At 36.4% G+C, this 25,931-nt stretch overlaps 1 protein-coding gene across 3 annotated transcripts in view; it reads right to left on the bottom strand.

The window, feature by feature from the left end:
* COL14A1 (collagen type XIV alpha 1 chain) overlaps positions 1-25,931 on the bottom strand; it is a 251,199-nt gene that overhangs the window by 98,666 nt on the left and 126,602 nt on the right. For all 3 annotated transcript variants that reach the window (XM_033202599.1, XM_033202600.1, XM_033202601.1), the window contains exons 24-30: positions 18,486-18,632; positions 14,656-14,712; positions 11,037-11,176; positions 2,673-2,796; positions 2,330-2,473; positions 803-967; positions 153-191 (exon numbers count right to left, since the gene is read on the bottom strand). In XM_033202599.1, coding sequence (XP_033058490.1) covers positions 153-191; positions 803-967; positions 2,330-2,473; positions 2,673-2,796; positions 11,037-11,176; positions 14,656-14,712; positions 18,486-18,632 — 816 coding nt within the window. The remainder of the gene's footprint in view (positions 1-152; positions 192-802; positions 968-2,329; positions 2,474-2,672; positions 2,797-11,036; positions 11,177-14,655; positions 14,713-18,485; positions 18,633-25,931) is intronic.

Genomic DNA, 25,931 nt, shown 5'->3' with positions numbered 1-25,931 from the left:
TAAAAAAAGAATAAACATAGGGAATATGGTACTTTAGAATTTTAAATTTTAATATTTTTCTATTAAGGATTTAAAAACAAAAACAGAAACCCCATCTCCAAATGAGAGGCATGTAATATATTTGTGTTTGAGAAGATTGTGATAATGCATACCTGCAAGATCAATGCCATCCTTGTGTACCATTGGACAGGCTGGAAAACCAAACAAACAAAATAAAACTCTAATTCGGATATTTCACAAACATACTCTTTCCCTGTCCTGAGAACAGGAAACTAATATAATCTTTCCAGAAGTTGATTGTGGAGAGAATCCAAATCAAATGTGACTATGGATTTCTGTGGTTTCGTAAAGATTGAAATGCACTAAGGTCCCTTATTACAACTAAAGGGTCACAGCTTCCTTCTCTCCTGGGTTCATTAAAATCAATGGTTATTACCTGAGAGCATGTATTGAGACACATCTACCTCATAATGTATTGCCCAGATGAGAATTCTTAATACATTTTACATCTTAATACACTCTTAATACATTGAAAATTATTTACTACATCTGTTTAAGCACAGTTGCTTTTAAACATAGACTCTCATCTGATTAGGGAAAGTTTTTATCAATCTAAACTCTAAATAGAGGAGGAGAGGTTTACTTCCATATGCTCAAGGCCATAAAACTTAATGTCTATATAACAAGCAGCACTGGAAGTCAATATGCTTTTCTCAGATCAAGATGGGACTCATTATTTAACCAGTATCAAATATTTCAGCCGTTAAGCAACATGAGTAAGTACAAATTCCAAAGAACTAACTTGCTGATGCGGTTTCGCAGACAAAAGTAATTAACTCATCTTCGATTTTCTTAAAGGCGTCAAAGTCATCCACAAAGAAGACATGGCGTGCGCTGGGCTTACTGCCAATGCTAACCAACTCCGAGTAATCTGCATCAGCCACACCAATTGCAAAAATGCTATAGCCTGTGGCAGACAGAGAACAGACTTCTGATTACTTTAAATTGTACAAAACACAAATAATGTAATATAAGACATGTCCAAATGTTTAAAATATGTTTATTTAGGAAGTCCCATGGGGGTGGATAATCCATTCTTTACAGTTCATCAGAGTTCTGCACGTATATATTTCATTATGTGATAATGATTCCATCATCCCCTAAAGAGATTTTCCATTTTAAAGAAACCCAAGAAGACCAAGGCCCCAATTTGTGCTTGAGACGAAATAGTTTGCATTTGAGTAATATCTCTATGGTTGCATATTTTTAAAAGTTACTTTAACATTTATGGTATGAAATATACTTGAAACAGAGACACTGAGCTTATCTCAGTTTTTTTTCAGAAGTAGAAACTGAGACATTAATAGGCCTAGCAACCTAAGGTGGGTCACCATTCAATGCTTGGCAAGTAAACAGAACTACTATTTGCCATAACTTATGTAATGTAATCTTCACAGCGGTCCTGTGAGAATCTCCATTTTATAAAATAAAATGCTGAGGAATTTCTGTAATAAGGTTCCTTCTCTGGTCCATACACACACACACACACACACACACACACATATTCAATCAATATATTTTCTTTTTTAAAAAAATTTACTTTAAATTCTGGGATACATGTGCAGAACGTGCAGGTTTGTTACATAGGTGTACATGTGCCATGGTGGTTTACTGCACCTATCAACCTGTCATCTAGGTTTTAAGCCCTGCATGCATTAGGTATTTGTCCTAATGCTCTCCCTCCCTTGCCCCCTACCCCCGACAGGCCCCAGTGTGTGATGCTCCCCTCCCTGTGTCCATGTGTTCTCATTGTTCAACTCCCACTTATAAGTGAGAACACGTGGTGTTTGGTTTTCTGTTCTTGTTTTAGTTTTCTGAGGATGATGGTTTCCAGCTTCATCCATGTCCCTGCAAAGGACATGAACTCATTCTTTATCATGGCTCATAGTATTCCATGGTGTATATGTGCCACACTTTCTTTATCTAGTCTATCATTGATGGGCATTTGGGTATGATTAAGAGGCTGAGTTGTTTCTGTAATAAGGTTCTTTCCTTGGTCCTTTCCTTATAGTACTTAGTTGCTAGAGTTCCTTATAAAGGGCATCCTGGATGTAACAAAAGAGTTAGAGAAAATAACCTCTTTTCTCTAACAAAACAGTACAATTACAGATTTGTATACCAGAAAGTATTTTAAAAATTACACTGTCTAGTTCATATGAAGAAATATTTTAAAACATTTAAGTAATGCTGATATAGCCTATACATTTGTATTTAGAAAATAACAATTCTAACACTACATTTGGTGGCCACTATTGTTTACATATCTTACCATCTAATTGCATCTCCCTGGAGATTTTGTTCACATCATCTTGTGATCTTCCATCAGTTATAACCACAATAACCTTTGGGATGCCCCTTCTTGTACCTGACTCTGCTGTGAACAAGGTATCTCGAACATACTTAATTGCTTTTCCTGAAACAAAGGAAGGCAACAGTTTGATCTCACTCTCTCCCATTTTTGTTTTTCTGGGGAGGAAAGGGTGGGAACAAAGTTCTTAAATTAAGGAAAGAAAATCTTTTTTAAAATTACTATGCCTTAAAACAAAAGGTCACTTCAGTAGTTACTAATAATGAATTACTTTGAGCCTTAGCTGGGCTTCTTTTGGTCATACCTGTTTTTGTGTTTCCTCCTTTGTATGAAATGTGTTTAATTGCATCAAGAAGAGTCTCTTTGGTTTTGTAAGCATTTAGCTTAAATTCTGTTCTGGGGTCATCAGTGAACTGAACCATTGCAACCTGGAGAGAGAAGGTGTATTCATTTTTACACATATGTAGACTTCCACTGGGTCAGTAGTTTTAATTTCTTCATTATCTCATAACAAAATCTCCTTGGATTAAAATTTCTTTCATACAAGTTATATACCAAATTTGAAGACAAATTAAATACATCCTTTCTTTTTCAAAAATTTTATTTTAGCTTCAGAGGGTACATTGTGCAGGTTTGTTACATGGGTAAATGGCATGTCACTGAGATGTGGTATACAAATGATTCTGTCCCCCAGGTAGTGAGCATAGTACTCAATAGGTAGTTTTTCAACCTTCAGCCTCCTTCTTTTTCTCCCCCTACTAGTAGCCCCTAGTGTCTATTGTTCCCATCTTTATGTCCACATGTACTCAGTGTTTAGCTCCCACTTATAAGTGAGAGCATGCAGTATTTGGTTTCCTGTTTCTCTGTTAATTTGCACAAGATAATGGCTTCCAGCAGCACCCGTCTTGCTGCAAAGAACATGATTTTGTTCTTTTTTTATGGCTGCATAGTATTTCTTGCTGTATGTTCACCACATTTTCTTTATCCAGTCCACCATTGATGGGCATTCCATGTTTGTTATTGTGAATAGCGCTGCAATGAACTCATAGGAGTGCATGTGTCTCTAAGTACTTTCAGGAAGTAGTTTTCAAAAAATCTTTCAAGCATGTAGGATTTTTGCCACCTCATTTGACAGTTTAAAAATGGCAGCCTAAGCTCGGTAACTTGACAAATGTCCAAGAATCCGAGTTAGACTCTTTACAAAGATTTCCTTATGAAGCAAACCTATGAAGTAATTACTACTATTCTACTCATTCTACACTTGAGGAAACTGAGCTGCAAAAGACAAGTTACTTGCACATCACAAGAGTGGTCACTGGCAGAGTCAACAGTTGAAGTTAGGTCTATTCTATATCAAAATGTATGTTCTTAACCACTACTATACAAAACTTTCTGGCTTCAGTTCTTGCAACTTGCTTTTATTCCTGTGGAACTTTTGGACCATTTTTAATTAATTGTTTTTAATTTGTTTTTCAGAATCATGATGTAAGAAGTAAAGGCAGCATCTTTAGAGTGCTTTCTTTGTTTAAGTGAGCCTTAAGCTGATACCAGTTTATCGGTCTACTGGACATGTCACCATTTTTATAAAGTCTCCTCCAATTCAAAGGAAATTTCCTTCTTTCTGACTTGCCTCAGCATGTTATCTATTCTCCTCTTTTTAATAACCTATTTTTATTTTTTATTATACTTTAAGTTCTAGAGTACATGTGCACAATGTGCAGGTTTGTTACATATGTATACATGTGCCATGTTGGTGTGCCGCACCCATTAACTTGTCATTTACATTAGGTATATCTCCTAATGCTTTCCCTCTCCTTTACCCCCACCATGCAGCCATAAAAAAGGATGAGTTCATGTCCTTTGTAGGGACATGGATGAAGCTGGAAATCATCATTCTGAGCAAACTATCGCAAGGACAGAAAACCAAACACCACATGTTTTCACTCTAGGTGGGAATCAAACAATGAGAACACTTGGACACAGGGTGTCCTGTGTTTTTTTTATTTTTTATTTTCAATACTTTTTTTCCAACACTTTTGGGGCACAAGGGTATTTGGTTACATGGTTGAATTGTATAGTGGTGAGGTTTGAGATTTTAGTGCACCCATCACCCAAGTAGTGTACATTCTATCCAGTATGTAGTTTTTTATCCTTCACCCACCTTCCATCCTCCCCACTCTGAGTCTCTAAGTCCATCATACCACCCTGTGTTCCTTTGTGTAGCTATAGCTTAGCTCTCGCTTAAAAGGGAGAACATATGGTATTTGATTTTCCATTCCTGAATTACTTCACTTAGAATAATGGCCTCCATGCAAGCTGCTGCAAAGTACATTACTTTGTTCTTTTTTATGACTGAGTAGTATTCCATGGTGTGAGTGTGTGTGTGTGTGTGTGTGTGTGTGTGTGTATACATATTACATTTTCTTTATCTACTAATTGGATGACGGGCACTAAAGTTGGTTCTATATCTTTGCATTTGTGAATTGTGCTAAAGTAAACATATGTTTCCTGGTATCTTTTGACATAATGACTTCTTTTCCTTTGGGTAGATAGCCATTACTGGGATTGCTGGAACCAAAGGTAAATCTACTTTTAGTTCTTTAAGAAATCTCCATACTGTTTTCCACAGAGGCTGTACTAAATTACATGCCCACCAGCAGTGTATAAGTATTCCCTTTTCACCACATCCACACTGACATCTATTGTTTTTTGACTTATAATAATGGCCATTCTCACAGGGACAAGGTGGTATCTCATTGTGGTTTTAATCTGCATTTCCATGATATTAGTGATGTTGAGTATTTTTTCATATGTTTGTGGGCCATTTGTATATCTTCTTTTGAGAAATGTTTATTCATGCCATTTTCTCATTTTTTAAATGAGATATTTGCTTTATTTCTTGCTGATTTGTGTGAGTTTCTTATAGATTCTGGATATTAGTTCTTTGTCAGATGCATAGTTTGCAAACATTTTCTCCCATTCTTGGGTTTGCTATTTACTCTGATGATTATTTCTTTAGCTGTTCAGAAGGTTTTAGTTTAATTAGGTACCATTTATTTATTTTTGCTTTTGTTGAATTTGCTTTTGGAGTCTTAGTCATAAATTCCTTGCCTAGACCAATGTCCAGAAGAGTTTTTCCCAGGTTATCTTCTAGAATGTTTATCATTTCAGGTCTTAGATTTATGACTTTGATCCATCTTGAGTTGATTTTTGTATAAGGTGAGAGGTTGGGATCCAGTTTCTTTCTACATGTGGCTATCCAGTTTTCCCAGTGCCATTTATTAAATAGGGTGTCATTTCCCCAATTTATGTTTTTGAATGTTTTGTCCAAGATCAGTTGGTTGTATGTATTTGACTTTATTTCTGGGTTCTCTGCTCTGTTCCATTAGTTTATGTGTTTACTTTTGTAACAGTACCATGCTGTTTTGGTTAACTATGGCCTTGTAGTGTACTTTGAAGTCAGGTAATGTGATGCTTCCAGATTTTTTTCTTTTTGGTTAGGAGTGCTTTGGCTATTTGGGCTCTTTTTGGGTTCCATATGAATTTCAGGATTGTTTTTTCTAATTCTGTGAAAAACAATGTTGGTATTTTTATAGGAATTACATTGAATCTGTAGACTGCTTTGGGAAGCATGGTCATTTTCTTTTTTTTTTTTTTTTTTTTTTTTTTTTTTTTTTTTTTTGTTGAGACGGAGTCTCGCTCTGTCACCCAGGCTGGAGTGCAGTGGCCGGATCTCAGCTCACTGCAAGCTCCGCCTCCCGGGTTTACGCCATTCTCTCGCCTCAGCCTCCCAAGTAGCTGGGACTACAGGCGCCCGCCATCTCGCCCGGCTAATTTTTTGTATTTTTTTTAGTAGAGACGGGGTTTCACCGTGTTAGCCAGGATGGTCTCGATCTCCTGACCTCGTGATCCGCCCGTCTCGGCCTCCCAAAGTGCTGGGATTACAGGCTTGAGCCACCGCGCCCGGCCAGCATGGTCATTTTCATAAGAATTCTTTCAATCCATGAACATGGGATGCTTCTATTTGTTTGTATCATCTCTGATTTCTCTTAGCAGTGTTTTGTGATTCTCGTTGAAGAGAATTTCCATCTCTTTAGTTAAGTATAATATATTCCTAGGTATGTCAATTTTTTTTTTTTTTGCAGCTGTTGTAAAAGCTATTATGTTCTTGATTTGATCCTCAGGCCTTATCTTTTACCTGAGAATTGATCGTTGGTGTATAGCAGTGTTACTGATTTGTATACATTGATTTGTAACCTAAGAGTTGACTGAATTTGTTTATCAAATCTAGGAGTCTTTCGGAGAAGTCTTTAAGTTCTCTAGGTATATGATCACATCATTGGCACACAGCAATAATTTAACTTCTTCTTTTCCAGTTTGGATGCCCTTTATTATTTTCTCTTGCCTGATTGCTCTGGCTAGGACTTCCAGTACTATCTTGAATAGAAGTGGTGAAAATGATTACCTTTGTCTTGTTCCAGTTCTCAGAAGGAATGCTATAAACTTTTTTCCATTCAGTATGATTTTGGTTGTGGGGTTGTTATACATGGCTTTTATTATTTTGAGGTATGTCCCTTCTATTCCTAGTTTGTTGAAAGTATTTATCATAAAGGGATGCTGGGATTTTATTGCATGTTTTCTGCATCTATGAGATGAACATATGGTTTTTGTTATTAATTCTGCTTATGTGATATATCACATTTATTGACATGTGCATGTTAAACCCTCTCTGTGTCCCTGGGATGATATTCACTTGATCACAGCGTATTATCTTCTTGATGTGTTGCTGGATTTCTTTAGCTAGTATTTTGTTGATTATTTTTGCATCTATGTTCACCAGAGATATCGGCATATTTTCTTTTTCATTATGTCCTCTACTGGTTTTTGTATCAGGTAATACTGGCTTCACAGAATGACATAGGGAGAATTCCCCTTCTAATCTTTTAGAATATTAGGTTGGTGCAAAAGTAATTGTGGTTTGCACTAATCTAATAGTTTCCATAGAATTGGTATCAATTCTTCTTTGAATGTCTGGTAGAATTTATCTGTGAATCCATCTGGCCCTGGACATTTTTTTTTTTTTTTGGAAATTTTAAAAAATTACTGATGCAATCTCACTGCTTGTTACTGGTCTGCTCAGGGCTTATTCTTGATTTAATCTAGGAGGGTTGTTGTTTCCAGGAATTCATCCATTTCCTTCAGATTTTGTAATTTCTATGTATAGAGATGTTCATAATAGTCTTGAATAATCTTCTGTATTTCTGTGGTGTTGGTTGTAATGTCTCTATTTTCATTTTTAATTGAGACTATTTGAATCTTCTCTCTTTTTTCTTGGTTAATCCAGCTAATAGTCTATCAATTTTAGCTTTTCAAATAATCAATTTTTTGTTTCATTGATCTTTTTTATTGCTTTTTGTTTCAATTTCATTTAGTTCTGCTCTGATTTTTGTTATTTCTTTTCTTCTGCTAGCTTTGGCTTTGGTTTGTTCTTGTTGAACTAGTTCCTTGAGGTGTGACATTAGGTTGCCAATTTGTGCTTTTTCCGACTTTTTGATGTAGGTGTTGAGTGCTATTAATTTTCCTCTTAGAACTTCTTTTACTGTATATCAGAGGTTTTGACAACTTGTGTAAGTATTATCTTTCATTCCAAAGAATTTTTAAATTTCCTTCTTAATTTTATTATTAACTCCAAAATCATTCAGGAGCAAATTGTTTAATTTCCATGTTTTTGTATACTTTTGAGGATTCCTTTTGGAGTTGATTGCTAGTTTTATTCCCTTGTGATCTGAGAAGATGTCTGATATGACTTTGATTTTTAAAAATTTATTGAGACTTGTTTTGTGGCCTATCATGGTCCAGCTTGGAAAATGTTCCATATGCTGATGTGAAGAATGTATATTCTGCAGTTCTTGTATAGAATGTTCTGTAAATACGTGTTAGGTCCATTTGTTCTAGAGTGTAGTTTAAGTCCATTGTTTCTTTGTTGACTCTCTGTCTTGACTATCTGTCTAGTGCTGCTAGTGGAGTGTTAAAGTTTCCCACTATTATTGTGTTGTTGTCTTACTTCTTAGGTCTAGTAGTAATTGTTTTCTGAATCTGGGAGCGCCAGAGTTAAGTGCATATAAATGTAGGATTGTAATATCTTCTTGTTGGATCAATCCTTTTATCATTATATAATGACTTTCTTTGTCTTTTTATTTTACTATTGTTGCTTTAAAGTCTGTTTTACCTGACATAATAATTGCTACTCCTGCTTGCTTTGGGTTTCCATTTGCGTGGAATATCTTCTTTTACCCCTTTACCTTGAGTTTACACAAATCCTTACATGTTAGGTGAGTCTCTTAAAGACAGCAGATATTTGGTTTATGATTTTGTATCCATTCTTCTAATCTGTATCTTTTAAGTGGAGCACTTAGGCTATTTACATTCAACATTGATGTTGAGATGTGAGGTACAGTCCCAGTCACCATGTTGTTACCTAAGTACTTTGTTTTCTTCATTGTGTTATTGTTTTATAGGCCCAATGAGTTTTATGCTTTCAAGAGGTTGCATTCTAACGTATATCATACTTTTGTTTCCAAATTTAGAACTTCTTTTAGCATTTCTTATAGGGCTGATCTGGTAGTGGCAAATTCTCTCACCATTTGTTTGCTTGAAAATGACTTTATTTTTCTTCCATTTATGAAACTTAGTTTTGCTGGATTCAGAATTCTTGGCTGACAGTTATTTTGTTTAAGGAGGCTAAAAATAGGACCCTAATCTTTTCTGTCTTGCATGCTTTCTGCAAAGTATCCATTATCCTCTTACAGTACTTCTTGTGCCCAAATTTTCTTAGCCATTCTTTCACAATATATTCCAAATCCATTTGTTTCAGTGTACTTCATTGCTACCACCCTAGTCCAGGCCACCATGATCACTCTGCTGGACCATGAGAGCATCTTTCTGACTGGTCTATCTGCTTCCACTCTTATCCGTATTAGTAATTCACATGCCACAAAGCAGTTGGGGTAATCTTTTTTTCTGAAACACATCAGATCTTGGCTCTCCTTAAAACCTTCCAGTGACTTTCAGTTGCAGTTATGATGATACTCAACTCCTTTGATGGTCCACAAGACTCAAGATGATCTGGCTTTTGCCTGCTTCTTCCACTTGTTGTATCCTCACACTCTCACCTACTATATTCTAGCCACAAGTTTTGGGGTATGAAGTTTCAAAAGTCATTCTCATCTTGGGTCCTCTGTACTTATCATTATCTCTGTCTGGAAACTCTATTCTCAGATCTTCAAGTCTGCATCATTCACATCTCAGTTAAAAAGGCACCTCTTCAAAGAGGTCTTTGCTGACCATACAATTTAAAATAACTGTCACACACAATTTAGAGTAATCCCCTGACATCTTTAAATCACATCACTTTGTTTTCATAGCGTACATCCCTACCTTGTGAATCTATTTGCTTCCCTGTTTATATCTGTCTCTGTCCCTTTTCTCTTGTTTTTTAACTTTTCTTTTAGGTTTAGGGGTACATGTGCAGGTTTGTTAGAGAGATAAATTGCAAGTCGTGGGATTTGATGTACAGATTATTTTATCATCCAGATATTCAGCATGTTACCTGACAGGTAGTTTTTCAATCCTCACTCTCCTCCTACCCTCCACCTGGTGTTTGTTCTTCCCTTCTTTGTGTCCATAAATACTTGATGTTTAGCTCCCACTTATACATGGGAACATGCAGTATTTATTTTTCTGTTTATGTATTAGTTTGCTTAGGATGCCTCTAGCTTCATCCATGTTGCTGCAAAGGACATGATCTCATTCTTTTCTATTGTTGCATAATATTCCGTGATGTATATGTACCACATTTCCTTTATCCAGTCTACTATTGATGGGCATTTAGGTTGATATCATGTCTGCTATTGTGAATAGTGCTGCAATGAACATACTTGTGCATGCATGTGTCTTTATAGTAGAATGATTTATAATCCTTTGGGTATATATCCAACAGTGGGATTCCGGGTTTGGGAATTCTGTTTTAAGTTCTTTGAGAAACTGTCAAAGTGCTTTCTCCAATGGCTGAATTAATTTACACATCTGCCAACGATGTATAAGTGTTCCCTTTTCTCCACAATCTTGCCGGCATCTGTTGTATTTTGCCTTTTTAATAACCGCCATTCTGACTAGTATGTCTTCTGTCCTTACTTTTAAGAATACGAGCCCCACAAAATTAGAGACATTGATTGACATTCATTACGACAGTGTAGTACATGGCCATAACAAATCCTTGATACATATTTGTTAAATGAATGAGTTAGTTTCATGTTCCACATGATCTATAGTAAGGTGTTCCTTTCAAGATTTTAAAGTCCTTAAGGGCAGGGAAAATAGTGTGTGTATCATTAAAAGAGACATTCTACCCTAGTATGTAATCCCCTGACATGGACTTTCTACCTTGTTTTAGTTTGCTGAACTTAGTACCTTTTAAGGGTAAGCATCCTCCGGAGCTTCACCAGGCATCAATAAGCTGCTTCTAAACACATACCTGTTTATCTTTTCATTTAAGGTTGAGTCCAATCATTATAATTCCTGACCTACAGTACCTGACAAGTAGCTGTAATAAGAGCTGGAGAAACAATTTCTGAATACATAGAATGAATGAATTATTTATTAGCCTTACTTGGGTTCCATCTGTGCCAATCTTGTTCAGGGCTCCAACAGTGCTATACAGAAAGCTGATGATCTTATTGAAATTGTCATCTCCAATGCTCCAGGATCCATCCACCATAAATACCAGGTCAGCCTTGGCCGCCTTACATACTGAAGACCAACAATGAATTTGAGTCGGAGATAAGGGGAAAATGTAGTAGTTATTAAACCAGTAAGACAAGTAATAGTTGCCCTCTGATAAGTGAAGCTCTTTTTCAAAGGGAAGATATAAACTTCTTAATGTTCATATTACAAACTCCTGTAAACTATGCTTCTTTGCTCTAATTACTCTTTTATATCCAAAGCCCCATTCTTATTCATGACTAAGAAGCTTCTATTATGCATGTGGAAACAGAGAAAGAAAAAAGTGTCCACCAACCACAGCCCAAAAGAATGAAAATGAAAGACTAGGAAAAGATGGGACTAAGGGGATTCAGAGATCAAAGAATCAGCAAACACTGTCTAGTGCCAACTGATTGGAAAAAAGGACACGCTATCACTCTGTGCACCCTGTCCTTTTCTTACTGAATTAGCAAGTTAATGTCAGAGAGATTCAATCTCAGCAGAAAAGCATGTGATAAAATGGAAACAGATTAATCTAATTATAATTTGATATTCATTTGGGCTGAGGCCCTAAACAAACAAATTCTAATCTTGGTTAAAAAAAAAATTCTGTCTCTGTCCTTCTATTGCCCACAGATACATGTCAAGAAACGTACACTAATGTTAGCCAAGGGAAAGTATTATCAGCAGGTATTACAGATATCAATAAAACAATCAAACAAGCAAAAAGAATTAAACAAAGCAAACTATACCAATAAAAACCTACTCTACTGAGAACATTTTTTAAAAGTTCTTTTATGTTATCATGTGCTGTTTCAGATTATCTATGCCTCTCCTCCTCTGCATTAGGGTTGATCATTGCAGTTGACTCTGTTTTATGATGAAGCAAACAATTTGCTTTTCAATAATCTGAATCTTTTAATCTTATGCCAACTGCACACAAATATTCTATGAGATAATGTGCCTTTCCCCTTTCTTTAAGGAAAACCTTACTTAGTTTTTATTTTATTAAGTACAACTTTATTGCCTTAAAGCTATTTATAATATAAAATAAACCATCTCCAAGTGAGCTAATACTCTAGGGGCGGTACGGATCTGGTGAAGTTGTTCTCATGAGTATTGAGATTTATAAAATTTTACAAATTTGTGGTTTGGACTTAAAGCTGAAAGGAATAACAAGATCTGCTAATTATGAGTTTATAAACAGGTCATCTGTTTCCATGGAAAGATAAAAATGAAAATTAGGTTTCACTTTCAAAATGAGAGAAAATTCTATTAAAAAATACACTCAAAACGAAAAATTTAGTTAGTAAATCAAAGAAAGAAAATATATCAACATGTATGAAGGAATTACCTCTGGGGTAAAAAGTTGTGTTTTTTTTTTTTTTTTTTTTTTTTGAGACGGAGTCTTGCTCTGTCGCCGGGGCTGGAGTGCAGTGGCCGGATCTCAGCTCACTGCAAGCTCCGACTCCCGGGTTCACGCCATTCTCCTGCCTCAGCCTCCCGAGTAGCTGGGACTACAGACGCCCGCCACCTCGCCCGGCTAGTTTTTTGTATTTTTTAGTAGAGACGGGGTTTCACAGTGTTCGCCAGGATGGTCTCGATCTCCTGACCTCGTGATCCGCCCGTCTCGGCCTCCCAAAGTGCTGGGATTACAGGCTTGAGCCACCGCGCCCGGCCAAAAGTTGTGTTTTTAATGTTCTTCTGTTATGTTTTTTCTATGTTTTAATGTTCGTTTAATAAATATTTAGTATTAGTTTAATAATACAAATTTATTGGCTTTTAAATTAAATATACCCAGGACAAACAAAGCCTAAAATACATAGTGCATTCAAGTTGTAAAAGCACCATCTAAAACCATCACAATGAAAATCTCAGAACCAATGTTTCTACTTTGTCAATCCTTAATTTAATCCCACAGACCTTTCCAGATCACATAAATCTTCTATAAGAATTCATGAATGTTCACAGAATAATATCCACACTCAGCTATCAATAAAAATATTCTGACCTCAGAGCATTCTGTAATATCAGCATCAGAGGTACCTAATTAGTAAATTTATCAATTAGGATTCTGTTTCCAGTTCCAATAGTGAGAACAACCATAGATGTTGAGACTAAAGAAGGCTAGATATGAAGCTGGAAGAAGAAAGAATTCGGCATTCCAGGTAGAGTGAATAGCATTCAAAGATGCAGGACAGCATAAGACATGTATGGGGAACCCTGAGTTGTACAATTTTGCTATTATATAATGTATTCTGGGAAATAATACTGCAAAATAGATTGATTCGTGAAGACTTTGCATGCCATCCTAGGATGAATGTTGAGCTTTATTAGAGTTCTTAATTGCCTCTGTTTCTTTGTGTCTTCCACTCTCTGCAGCATTTGAATCCACTGACTTTAAACTCCAAACAACTTATTTTTTATTGTTTCCCTGGTATGTAACAGGCACTTTAAGATGCATTATGAATGGAAGAACTCCTCCAATACAACCTTCTAACGTGTTCCACTTTCTCCTCTCATTCTTCCAGTCCATCCCCCCTATTTCGCCAAAGTTATCATTCTTAAACATAGATTTCATCAGATCACCCTACCTTCTTACAGATTGTCATGACATGCCATTTCCCACAGGATAAAGCCCAAATTCCTAATTTTGTCACATTAACCACTCCATAACTATCCTCATTCTTTTCTCTTTAGTGCCACACTAAAGCATTTATGATTCCCTAAATCCATTAAGCACTTGGATCACTCTTGACAACGAGTGCTATTCATCCCATTACTTATCTCTCAAACTCATTCTTCAAAATGTAGATCAAATTCCTCTTCCTTATGAGTCATTAGTCTGCAGCAGCATTAACCATTACCACTTCTGGGCTACCATAATACAACTGCTATTTTATAACTCATAAACTTGACTGGTATTTATCTAGGCAAGCACCCATTTCTCTTTAATACTAAAATAAGCAGAGAGCAGCAATCACGTATTATTATTGTATTTCCCACGCCTACCATAAGAGCTTTGAGAATAAATAGTAGGATTAACAAATGTTCATTACTGAAATGAAAAAAATAATGATCACTACTTTGTTGGGGGCCTTTTTAAAGTTACCTTAATAGCTTAGGTAAAAGGTGATGAGGAACTATTGTGATGAGGAAAGAAAACACAACTGGAAAAGACACTTCAGAGTTCGGCTGGGAAACTATTATTGTACCTGAGAAATTACAGACTGGATTTTCACTCACAAATTATGTAATTATTCTTCCTTAATGAATGTTAACTGCTCTCATCTTTCAAAAAATTAGTATTAAACAATTCTGTTAGTAAATCCACTCTTTGTGTGCAGAACTGATATTAAATGGATATCATTCAAGCCCATCATGGTTGATAAGCATTTGTATTAAGGAGAAAATTAGGTAGCACAATAAATATACTTTATTAATACCCTGGTTTTAAATGAACAGGCAAACAAAACCAACACAAATCCTAAACCTAGAATCAGATCATTATTCTATTATTATTTTACCTTCTTTTGCTGGTGGAATGGTTGGTGGAAAAGTTGGTGGTCGTGTAGGAAGTGATTCTGTAAAGGAAAGGGAGAAAGGACATCAGTTCGCCATCTCATCTGTGGGAAAGAGAACAAGGTCATGGAGTACTAAATATTCAGGGGAGTCAATGATTTTGATAACTGTCTTCCCTGAGAATTTAATGAGTACTATAAATCAGCCATAGCCTGTGAAAACTGACTCCATCTATCGTCTCGTCCTCAAACTGAAGGATTGAAATGCCATTTTGCCACCATTCAGTTTACCCACCAGGAGTCAATGAAATCAAACTGTCAACTACAAAGTGGTTCTAATGTTGATTTAAGGCAGGAATCCTGCCAACCCGTTTGAAAGTTCATCTCCTGCTGCTTTCACACACACAATAAACTTCATTTCCATTCTGCCTAAGGATTGACCATCAATCCTTGCTCAATAGCACTTTTCCCTTTCCATCCTGCATCCCCCAGGATATTGGTCACCAGTGGACTCTGATTCATTCTGCTCTGCTCAGACTGCATCTGGAAATGACTTTTGGTTTTGAGGACCAAATGTAACATTGGCAGGCTAAAGTGTGTTTGGATCTTTTCAACCTGGATTATGTGGGAAGAGAAGTCCACGCATAGTGCAGAGGTGTGGCTTGGTTAAAGGATCTGGGGACAGTTAGATCAGAGTAGTGATTATCAATTCTCATTCCAGCTCATGTGGCAAAGCACCAGGAAGTTTTGGTGTCATTAGGCAAACATAAAATACAATGTTATTATGTATTCATTTCTAATTCCTATTTGACACTAAAGACTTAAGAAAAACTAAGAAAATTCTTCTGGTTATCCCAGTTAAATACTCAGGAAAACCCTCCACTAATCATAGCCATTCACAGAGGGGAAGTCTAGCCTCAGGCGATACTGAGCACCAAATAGCTAGAGGGATTTGAGCTCAGGAAGACTGATCATTTGCCAAGAATTTTATAAAGGGTAGTTTCTTCATTGTCAGGAAGGCTAAGAGGTGAGTTGTAAGGTGTCTTCCAACTTTAAGATCCAATAAAATAAAATAATTTAAATAAAATGATTCAACATTAAAAGAATGAGGTAACTATATATTACTAAATGAAAAAATATTCAAGATGATTATTTTGTGAACTAGGTCACAGAATACCATGGCATAATCTCATTTGTGAAAAATAAAACTTACACACACATATATAACTTTTACATTTTATATATATGTGCTTTTTATTTTTCACAAATATGTATATATGTATGTGTGTGAAAAGGAAATATTTCTGAAAAGGAAGAACAAGGAAAGAGGGAGGTTGACAATGCACTTTATATTTCTGTTTTACTATTATGGATATATATCACCGTTATTTTTAAAGGTAATTTTTGAAGCTAAAAACTCACAAAATTTAAAAACTGAGAAATTTTTTGTAACTAGGATTGCAAAACTTTCTTAAAAACCCCACAAAATGTTTCTAAAGCCATTTAAAGAATTTTAAAATTTGTGGAAGTAGTCAGTCATCTTAATAATTGTGCATCTTCTTTAATAGGGAAAATCAAGGCATCTCCTAAGTCTGGTCAATAAATCAAGAATGAAATCAGTAAGAGAGTATGGCAGCGAGATTCATATGACTGGGCAGAACATCTGGCCAAAGAATCTCTTGGGTAAGAAGAACCACAGTGAACTGGGGACACATGTTTATATTCTATATGTGACATACAGATTGTCCCTGTCTTCAAGGATGTGAGGGGCTGTCACTCAAAGAGGGAGTAGTCTTTACCTGCATTGCTTCGAAAGGCTGAACCAGAGCCACCGGGTGGAAGCTACAAGAAGACAGATGCCTCCAACATAAGGAAAACATTTACATCAAACAGAGCTATCCAAATTGGATTTAACCCTAGGTTAGTAGTTAACCAGTGCGGGGTCAAGGACAGGAGAAGCTGAAGTAGATCAGGGGTTCTAAACACAAATGTTTCTACGGGTCAGGTGAGCAATCAATAAGCGCAAAGAAAGTGTAAACATTAAGGTGTAGTAGCAAACTGAAGCACACACGCACTGTCTAAGCAGACAGCACTTGGTTCCAGCAGATAGGCACCATGAAGATAGATACTTAGTGTTGCAAGATATTCTGACTTTTCAAAAACTACTTTAAAACTTAAAAAAGTATGGCCCAGAAAAAACATGCCTGATAGTGAGATCTAGCCTTTAGTTTATGACTTTTAAGAAGATAATAATGGTAACAACAGAAAGTACTTGCTCAATGACATACAGGTTGAAAAGCTCTTCAATGAGTATTCTTTTATTGGTTGTTTACTGCCACCACTTGAGGCAAGAGAGTAGTTAATTTCATTGATGACTGAAAAGCCCAGAGATGCTGAATTGCCCAAAGCCATAATGCTGGAAAGGGGCAGAACAAGATCCTCAAACCAACCACTTGACTCCAAGTCTTGCGTACTACCAAGTTCCTATTAACTTCAAAACTATATGATTTACAATCCATAAGATGGAATTCTAATCAGCAATAAAAAGAAACAAACTACTGACACAATCTATAACATGGATAAACCACAAAAACATATGCTAAGTGAAAGATGCCAGATGCAAAAGACTACATATGGTATATTTCCACTTACGTGAAATGTCCAGAAAAGGAAAATGTATAATAAAAGAAAGTAGATTGCCTGAAGCTCAGGGTGGGAAAGGAGATTGACTGCAAACAGCAGGAAAGGTTCTTTGGGTTGATGGAAATGTCCTGAAATTTAATTGTAGGGATGGTGATACAACTCATTACATGTACTAAAAATCATTGAACTGCACACTTAAAATGGTACTTAAATTTTACATTATGTAAATTATACCTCAAAAATACAAGTGGAATATGAAAATATTGCATATTTAAGTGTCGTGAAATAAAGTCTTTGTATTACATAAAAGAAGATGATTTAATTTATTATACTTTTATCCTCTCTTTTTGAAGATTACACGTGCATGATTTCTCTCTGCAAGTGCCAGAGAGGCTGGAAGAGCTATACACAGGCAGTAATCCCTTCTAAATGCCATGTACGTGATAGAGGGGTCACCAAGAAAGCCCATTGCCCAACACCTATTCAGACACAAATCCTCCTGGAATTTCAAGTTTAAATTCAAGATACTGAGTTAAGCACACAAATGTCCCCCAGAATTCACTACATTTCAAACCATTTTAATGTTTGTGCACCCAGGGTCAAGAATCTTTGACTAGAAGTCTTTTCAAGAAGTTGACACTCCCTTGCTCTTTGGAACATGTTAAAAGAGGTTTGTTTTAATTTTATACTTTGCCTTTCCCTTTAGTGCATCACATCTGCAGTCAGCTTGGAAAAAGTGCAAGAGCTTCTTAGGCAAGCAGTAACTCTAGGGTCAGCTAGTTGGAACATCTTGGCTCCCTTCCCATCCTCATGGCTGTGGTAATATGCCATTGTTTTAATGTCAGAGCCAAGTCCTCAAACTGCATTTCACACTCCACATACCACAAAAGTTCCTTATGGATCTGGATCACAATATAAGTCATTGTCTCAATTGCTTTACTATCGTGTGGACTTCTAGTCTCTTGTGAAACATACATGGAGAATGGGGAAAAAAAACCCATATTGATGACATCAGTGGGTCATAGGCAATGAATTCTGGGACTGAGTAAGAGGAACAAAACTTGTATTACGTATATTCCTGAACAGCAATAGCTAATATTTTTCTATACGGGATAAGGTATTTTCAAAACAGGATGCCTAAAATTCTGTTTGTTCATGGGGAGAGGGATCAGGAGAGAACACACATGACTTACGTGTTTTTTCCATTATGCTCACACTAGGTCCTTCAATCTCCTGGAGCTTTGTATAAACACTGATTTTATATTCAGAATCAGGTTGAAGTCCATAGAAGCAATGCCTGGTTGTACCTCCACCCACAGTTGATTCTTGTTTTTTTGTATCTATAATAAAAACAAAACAAAACAAAACATACGCATATGAAATTTTTGAAACACAGCCATTGGCAGATGATTTGCTTCTAAAATACTTCACATGTGTAGCCCACATCAGATAAAGCCAGAATGAGTTATATTTGTTTGAAGTATTGTATCTTCTTCCAAAGAGTTAATATACTCACTGGTATTTTTCTATGAAAAATCACATTGTATATGTCCAAAAATGATGTTTACTATTAAAGGGCTTCTGAGATCAACTCTGTACTTAATGGAGAACTATTAATGCATGTAATTATATGCACACATCCTAACTGATCTTCTGGACAGGTGCAGATGTGAGGGCATGTTTTTTTCTCTTTTTTCTTTTCTTTTTTTTTTTTTTTGGAGATGGAGGCTTATTCTGTCATCCAGGCTGGAGTGCAATGGTGCGATCTCAGCTCATTGCAACCTCCGCCTCCTGGGTTCAAGCAATTCTCCTGCCTCAGCCTCCTGAGTAGCTGGAACTACAGGCGTGCACCACCATGGCCGGCTAATTTTTGTGTTTTTAGTAGAGACGGAGCTTCACCATGTTGGCCAGGCTGGTCTCGAATTCCTGACCTTAGGTGATCCACCTGCCTTGGCCTCTGAAAGTGCTTGGATTACAGGCATGAGACACCATTCCTGGCCTATTTTTTAAAAACCTGAACTCCTTTTTATTCAGTATGATTTTCTGAACACAGTCCAATGTTATATAACATAAACAGATACTTCCTTTTGGTCTCATATAACTTATTACCACCCAAGAGGATACCCTTCTAGGCAGTGGTCTAAAGATACAGGTATGGATATTAGAAGCCCTGGTCCATGGGTCCAGGTTGTCTTCAAAGCTGCCACAACTGCAGGCAAGAGCTTGCAGCAGCACTGGGATCACCGAGGAGTCCTCACACTGCCCAGTATCTCCTTCTCAGCCTTGACTTTTAACTGACACCAATGATTTCCTTCAATCGCAAAAGACATTCCCAGGGAGTTCAGAGGGGCCTCTTCAAATTCCCAGCATCCACTCTGAAAATCCTTTAATTGAGGAAAAAGAACATGGTGCTTACATAGCATAGGGCCATATATGCTGTAGAACTCAGTCTCTCAATTTCTGGTTCATTTTTTATCGACCAAGGAGACATGTCATACACAGCCAATTCACATGGCACCTCCTCTGTCTTTTTCTCCACCATGACAGAGGCACAAAGAACTCTGGAGACCTGACTAACTATTGGCTCCTTTCTTTGTTCATACGTCCATAGCAAAATTATGTGCATCTCCTGGAAGAACTAGTGCTGGCCCTTAGGTCCTGAGACAGGAATATGGATTAATTACATTCATCATTTCTTGAGGGTTTATTATATCCAGATTCCGTGCTTGCTATTTAATTATAACAACAGCAATAAAGATAATAACAGCCAACATTTAATGAGTGCTTATCATGTGCCAGGCAATATTCTAAGGAATTCACATGTATTATCTCATTTGATTCTTATAACATTTATAATTATTCCCAATTTAAAGAGATGAAACTAAAGGTCAGAAAAGTTAATAACTTCTTCAAGTCCTTATTCTAATTAACAGAACTGAGATTGTTTAAACTGGTAGATAATAGTTGTACATATTTTGGGGGTTTGTGTGATATTTTCATACCTCTATACAATGTGTAATGATCAAATCAGGTAATTGGAATATCCACCACTTCAAACATTTATCTTTCCTTTGTGTTGGGAATATTACAATTCTTTTTTTTCCAGCTATTTTGAAATATACAATTATTGTTAACTATTATTTCCCTACTATTCCCTACTATAGTACTATCAAATACTAAAACTTACTCCTTCTACCTAAGCATATTATTCAACCCCTTGACCCACTTCTGCTCATTCCCCTGAATTCAGAACTCTAAAGCTCAGTTTCAGAGGATGTTGCTTTAATTTCCACTGGTACATTCTAAGCAAATGTAAATGAAATCAATAGTTTTCCAAAATGAAACCATCTGAGAGCTGTTGAGTGCATATGAAATGTGCAAACATGATGGCTAGAGATCAGATGAGGAATCTTTATGACTCAGTGCTTTATCACTCCACAGAGCTTACTTGGGCGGCTTTCATTACTGAAGAGTTTCAAGTGTTTTCCTCATAGGCATAGAGTGTTGTTGTTGTTGTTTTTACCACAATGGACAATTGATTAAGAGGAGGAATCATTGCTACCGTGAAAAAACAATTATTCAAATTTCCCTCTAGATTGATCATCTTATCCATAAATTGCATGTGTTTAATCAAAGCTTCATAAAGCTTTATTTCTAGGGATTGAAAAACTAGTGTTGAAAAACAGCATTGATTAAATATATTACACGTATTATTTAGTGGTTAAAAAGAACTATCCACGCCTTCAAAATGTTATTTGCAGAGCAGTTTATGAAGAATAAACAGAATGTAGAAAATATAAAAGCATACCAGTTGCTTTTTCAACTATAAAATGCAAACATTTTACACAATTTTTGTCTATTTTATAAGTATCCAACCTAGTTAAATTTCCAACTATATTTTGATATGCATGTATTGAAGCAAATATATGTATATTATAATATGCATGTATCAGAATAAACATGATATAGTTATTTAAATTTTGTTTATGGACAAATATAGACTTTTAAAAATATAATTGAATTGAAGCCATTTGTTAAATAGAATTTTAAATTTATTTTTATATATTGTGAATATTAGAGAGTTTCAGAAGTGAACTTCATAATGGAATTTTTATTAATATATTTGTTCAAAGTAAACTACTGTCAACTTTAATCATTTCTTGTTCATATATTATGAAAAATGATAACATTTAAAAATTGTTAAAGTGTTTGTGAGATTATAAATTATGTGAAATGGGTTTGATAGTAAAATTTAGTGAACTCAATGTTTTGTTTTGCTTAGGTCCAAGTTTAGTCTGTGGTTTCCAGGCTCAGAATCCCACAACAACTGTTTTTCTGTTTTGTTTTGTTTTGTTTTGTTTTGTTTGACCCTTACCTATCCGTTAGAGCCTCCTAAAAGCTTCTGTGGGCCACCTGTAATACAAACATTTCCTGAATGTTATGCATGGATCACACTGATCTACCTCCACAAACCTTCCAAGGACTCTCCATGAGTCAGTTCCAGAAATGCGCTTTTCTGTCACATTTCCTATTTCACGTAGAAACCCATGTACTTTAAAGACCCTTGAAAATAGAATATAAGTAGATCTTACTGCTAAAATAATACAGCTATAAACATTGGAAAACTGGAACAAGCACTATAAGATTAATGGCAAACAGTATCAATTTGGTTCCCAATACTAACAAAGAGGGGTTCCATGAATGGGGGTGTATCCATGTTGCTTTTGGCATATGCAATTCAGGCCTATTGGCTTTGCCTTAAGGAAAACATTCAAACTGACCAAATGGTGACTAATTTCCTCAACTCCTCATGCCAAAAGCAGGAAGTTAATTTTATTTTTTGAAACAGAGGGAAAAAATCTGTCTTTATTTGTGCACCATTCTTAGGAAGCAAGACTAAATCCATTCTCCAGATTATAATCATGCCAATAATAACGCCACCAGCTTGACTTACCAAAATGTCCTACAAGTAGTTATTGAGCTCCACAAACAAAGAATATCATAATGTCACTGCTCCAAAAAGTTTAATTTTGATCATAGGTTTTGTTCCATATGGTGTTTTTTTGTGGACCTGGTCTTTGGTAAGGTAGGCTCTCCATTATGCTGCAATTATCTATCCTTTTCAATAAATAATACTGCAAAGCTGACATCTCAGCACCTAAATAGGGACAAGTGGGACAATCCTCTGAACCCTGATCTAAGCAGGTTACAAAGAAATTCATCAAGCTGTGGGGATTAGGGTGGGAATAAAGCATTTGGGCCTATGTGGCATATATTAATAAATAAATGAATTTGAAGGCAACCTTAGGTGCCAAGGCAACTCAAAAACAGCTGAAGAGAGGGATAAAATCCCACAGCATCTGCAGAACTAATGGAGGATCTCACAGGGCTCTGAATTACCCAAGACCAACCAAAAATCTCTCACTTTGGACTGTCCTAGAATTAACCAAAAATCCATCATTTAATTTGGCAAATGGATGACTGAGTCAAAAGCAGATTTTGTTTCAGTCTTTCCTGAGAAGACCTTGTCCTTCTGGTAATCTTTTATTTCTTGGCCATAAAAATGTCATAATATTTACATGGGTAAAGGACATCTGTTGCTTTTGCCTGTCTTGTATCTGAAATCTCTTTCTTTGCATCCATTCCTCTACACTCTTGGTCTTTATGGTTTGGGGAGGATTGAATAACACCCCCACCTCCTGCCACCACCACCAGATACAGGGGTGGAAGGCAACTCAGTCCAAACAGGCAGTTTATTTCATGCCCTTGCACTCAATGACAGATTTAGAGGCATGTGACCCAAACCAGGCCATATGACTCAGTTCCTGGACTTCTGTTGGAACTATTGAGAAAGAGAAGCTCTCTTTTCACCAAGACTGTTAAAGCTGGAAGCTGGGAGAATGTAATTCTGGATCTGACTCACTGAGCCTGACGGAAAATGAAGGCAGAGGAAAGCAGAATACAAGAAGGAGCAAGACTTTATCTCTAGAACATTGAACACCTAGGTCCAGATGTGCCTGAAGCCAGAGACTTTTGGACTTCTTAGTATACTAGCCAATAAATTGACCCTTTGGCTTAAGTTTATCTAGATTTCTGTGAATATTAATAAACAAGCCTGAATGATACAGTGTGGCTATTCTACTTATAAAACCTTGCAAATTTCCAGTTATTGACTCAGTTAATAGACGCAAATGAAATAATTTTACAGAAGCTGAAGCCTGGAGAAGAAAGTTGACCAGCAGTTGTGGTTACAGTGGAGACTTCATCACTGACTTAATCTCAGAATAAAAATGCACATGCTCAAGCTATGAAAAAATATGTGGAAAAAAACTGGAAAAAATTAGCCATCAAACTGTAGGGATTTGACCGAGGCATTCAGAAAGAGGTCAACTGGGATAAAGCTTTACTCCAACACATGGGGAAATTGGGCCTCATTTATTCCTAGTATCTCCTTTGCCTGGGATAGAAAGACTGAAATTTCCACAGAGACAGCATATGTAGCCAATATTACAGTCAAAACACCTGAGGGTCTGAGACTCATCTGCCCGTGGAAGAATAGGCATCTTACCACAAGTCCTTTAAAGGTAGTGAATCAGGATGGTGATCACATTCCTCTGCAAGATAATGAAACTCAACCTAATTCTTCTCCATTCTAAGTAGAAAGACTATTCCTTGCTCTGAATTGTGTGAGTTAAAATATCTAAACACATTTCCTACTGCCACCCTCACACTCACTCCTCCATCAAATATTCCTTTTCAAGTTGTCAATTAGAATCTTCTGCTGTCCAGCTGATAAATTATATTTAGTAAGACAACTGGGTGAATGAGAGGTGGGCTAATTTTTTTCATAAATCTAATCTCTCAGCAACAAATGTTGATGAGAAGTAAACTGAACAATACTTTTGTTCATTCTTGTTCAATTAAGACCATAAAGGTTCAGCTGAAAACATTTCTGGCAGCCTGAAAATAATACTGAGGGAGTACAAGTTCACTTAACTTGAAGATAAAAAGCAAATGTAGACTCATTTGCTGGCAAGCAAAGATCTTGGCTTCAGAAAGAGCTTATTTTGGTTTTAGATGACCAGATCAGTATTATCAGACAAATCAATCATATCCTCTGATGAAACTCTCAAGGCTGCTTTGCAAATATGCTAAACTAAAAGCATTTAATTTAAAAAGCTACGAATATTACTGATTCCATTGATAAAGCCAGTTTTTATACATTGTTGTGTCAACATATATAGTTATAAATTTTTATGAAAGGCAACGAACATCCACAGGAACCCATGTCCCTTCATTTCAATTTCCTAAATCATATAAAAGGATAAATCACATAAAAGAATTGTGGGTTAGTTTGGGAGGATGATTATTATTATACTTAGCATTTTTTCTTAGGCTTAGCAAATACCACTAAATGTCAACCCTTCTATATTAAAGTGTGACTTATAGAAATATAGGAAACAGGCCGGGCGCGGTGGCTCAAGCCTGTAATCCCAGCACTTTGGGAGGCCGAGACGGGCGGATCACGAGGTCAGGAGATCGAGACCATCCTGGCTAACACCGTGAAACCCTGTCTCTACTAAAAAATACAAAAAACTAGCCGGGCGACGTGGCGGGCGCCTGTAGTCCCAGCTACTGGGGAGGCTGAGGCAGGAGAATGGCTTAAACCCAGGAGGCGGAGCTTGCAGTGAGCTGAGATCCGGCCACTGCACTCCAGCCTGGGCGGCAGAGCGAGACTCCATCTCAAAAAAAAAAAAAAAAAAAAAAAAATTAAAAAAGAAATATAGGAAACATAACTCCTTCAGATTTCATAGTTGTTTCTCAAATTGCTGCCTGTGCTTTATCTACTTCTGGCATCCCATCAATCATATTTAACACAACCACAAAATCCATGCAACTTATCCTGACTTTTTCTCCCTCAATGTTTATTCCAGATTAATATCACTCCCAAATGTCAAGCCAATGTCAGGCTGGAAGGATCCTTACATCATATAGAGGGATTCAAGGAAGCAGTGGTGCCGCATGTCCATCGTGATGATATCTTGCCTGGGATTGGCAGGAATTTCTTCTAGTATGTTCCACCTATCTCAGTTCTTATTCTACAAGGGACATATTTCCAAATGCTCTCAGTGCTCTCCTAAAATATGCTTTCCACTTTATGGATTGTATCAAAAATGGGATTTACGGATTTTGAATGTAGCTATAGTCAGGAATATGGGCTACTAAACCCAATCTTATCTGGACTAGAAATAATTAGGTCATCTTGCTTTTCGGAAATGGGGAAACCAAGATCATTTGTCCAGAAAGAATAGGCTACATTTTTAACAATTTTACTCCCACGTTTGGAAGATTTTAAAAAATCATTTGGGATTATTTAGCATCTCCTATAATCCCATAAAATAACAAGACATATCTTTTCTATTGTTTCTATAAATCTGATTAAGTATATTATTTGATTCATCTTCTGAATAGTGTCCATGCTGATATTGGGAAAAGATGATAAACTGGCTCTAGATACTCATTTTTGGGGAATCAGGCATTTGTTGTTGTTCTCAATATTTTTAATGAAGACAGTGAGACATTTTTACTGTTTCAGCTTTGGAACAAAGTCCCAAATTGTGGATGTACGTGAGAACTGT

Source organism: Trachypithecus francoisi, unplaced genomic scaffold, assembly GCF_009764315.1.
Source record: "Trachypithecus francoisi isolate TF-2019V2 unplaced genomic scaffold, Tfra_2.0 Lachesis_group7, whole genome shotgun sequence".
NCBI classification, from domain to species: Eukaryota; Metazoa; Chordata; class Mammalia; order Primates; family Cercopithecidae; genus Trachypithecus; species Trachypithecus francoisi.
Note: the sequence above shows the minus strand (reverse complement) of the source record. Positions and strands in the feature narration are given on the sequence as shown.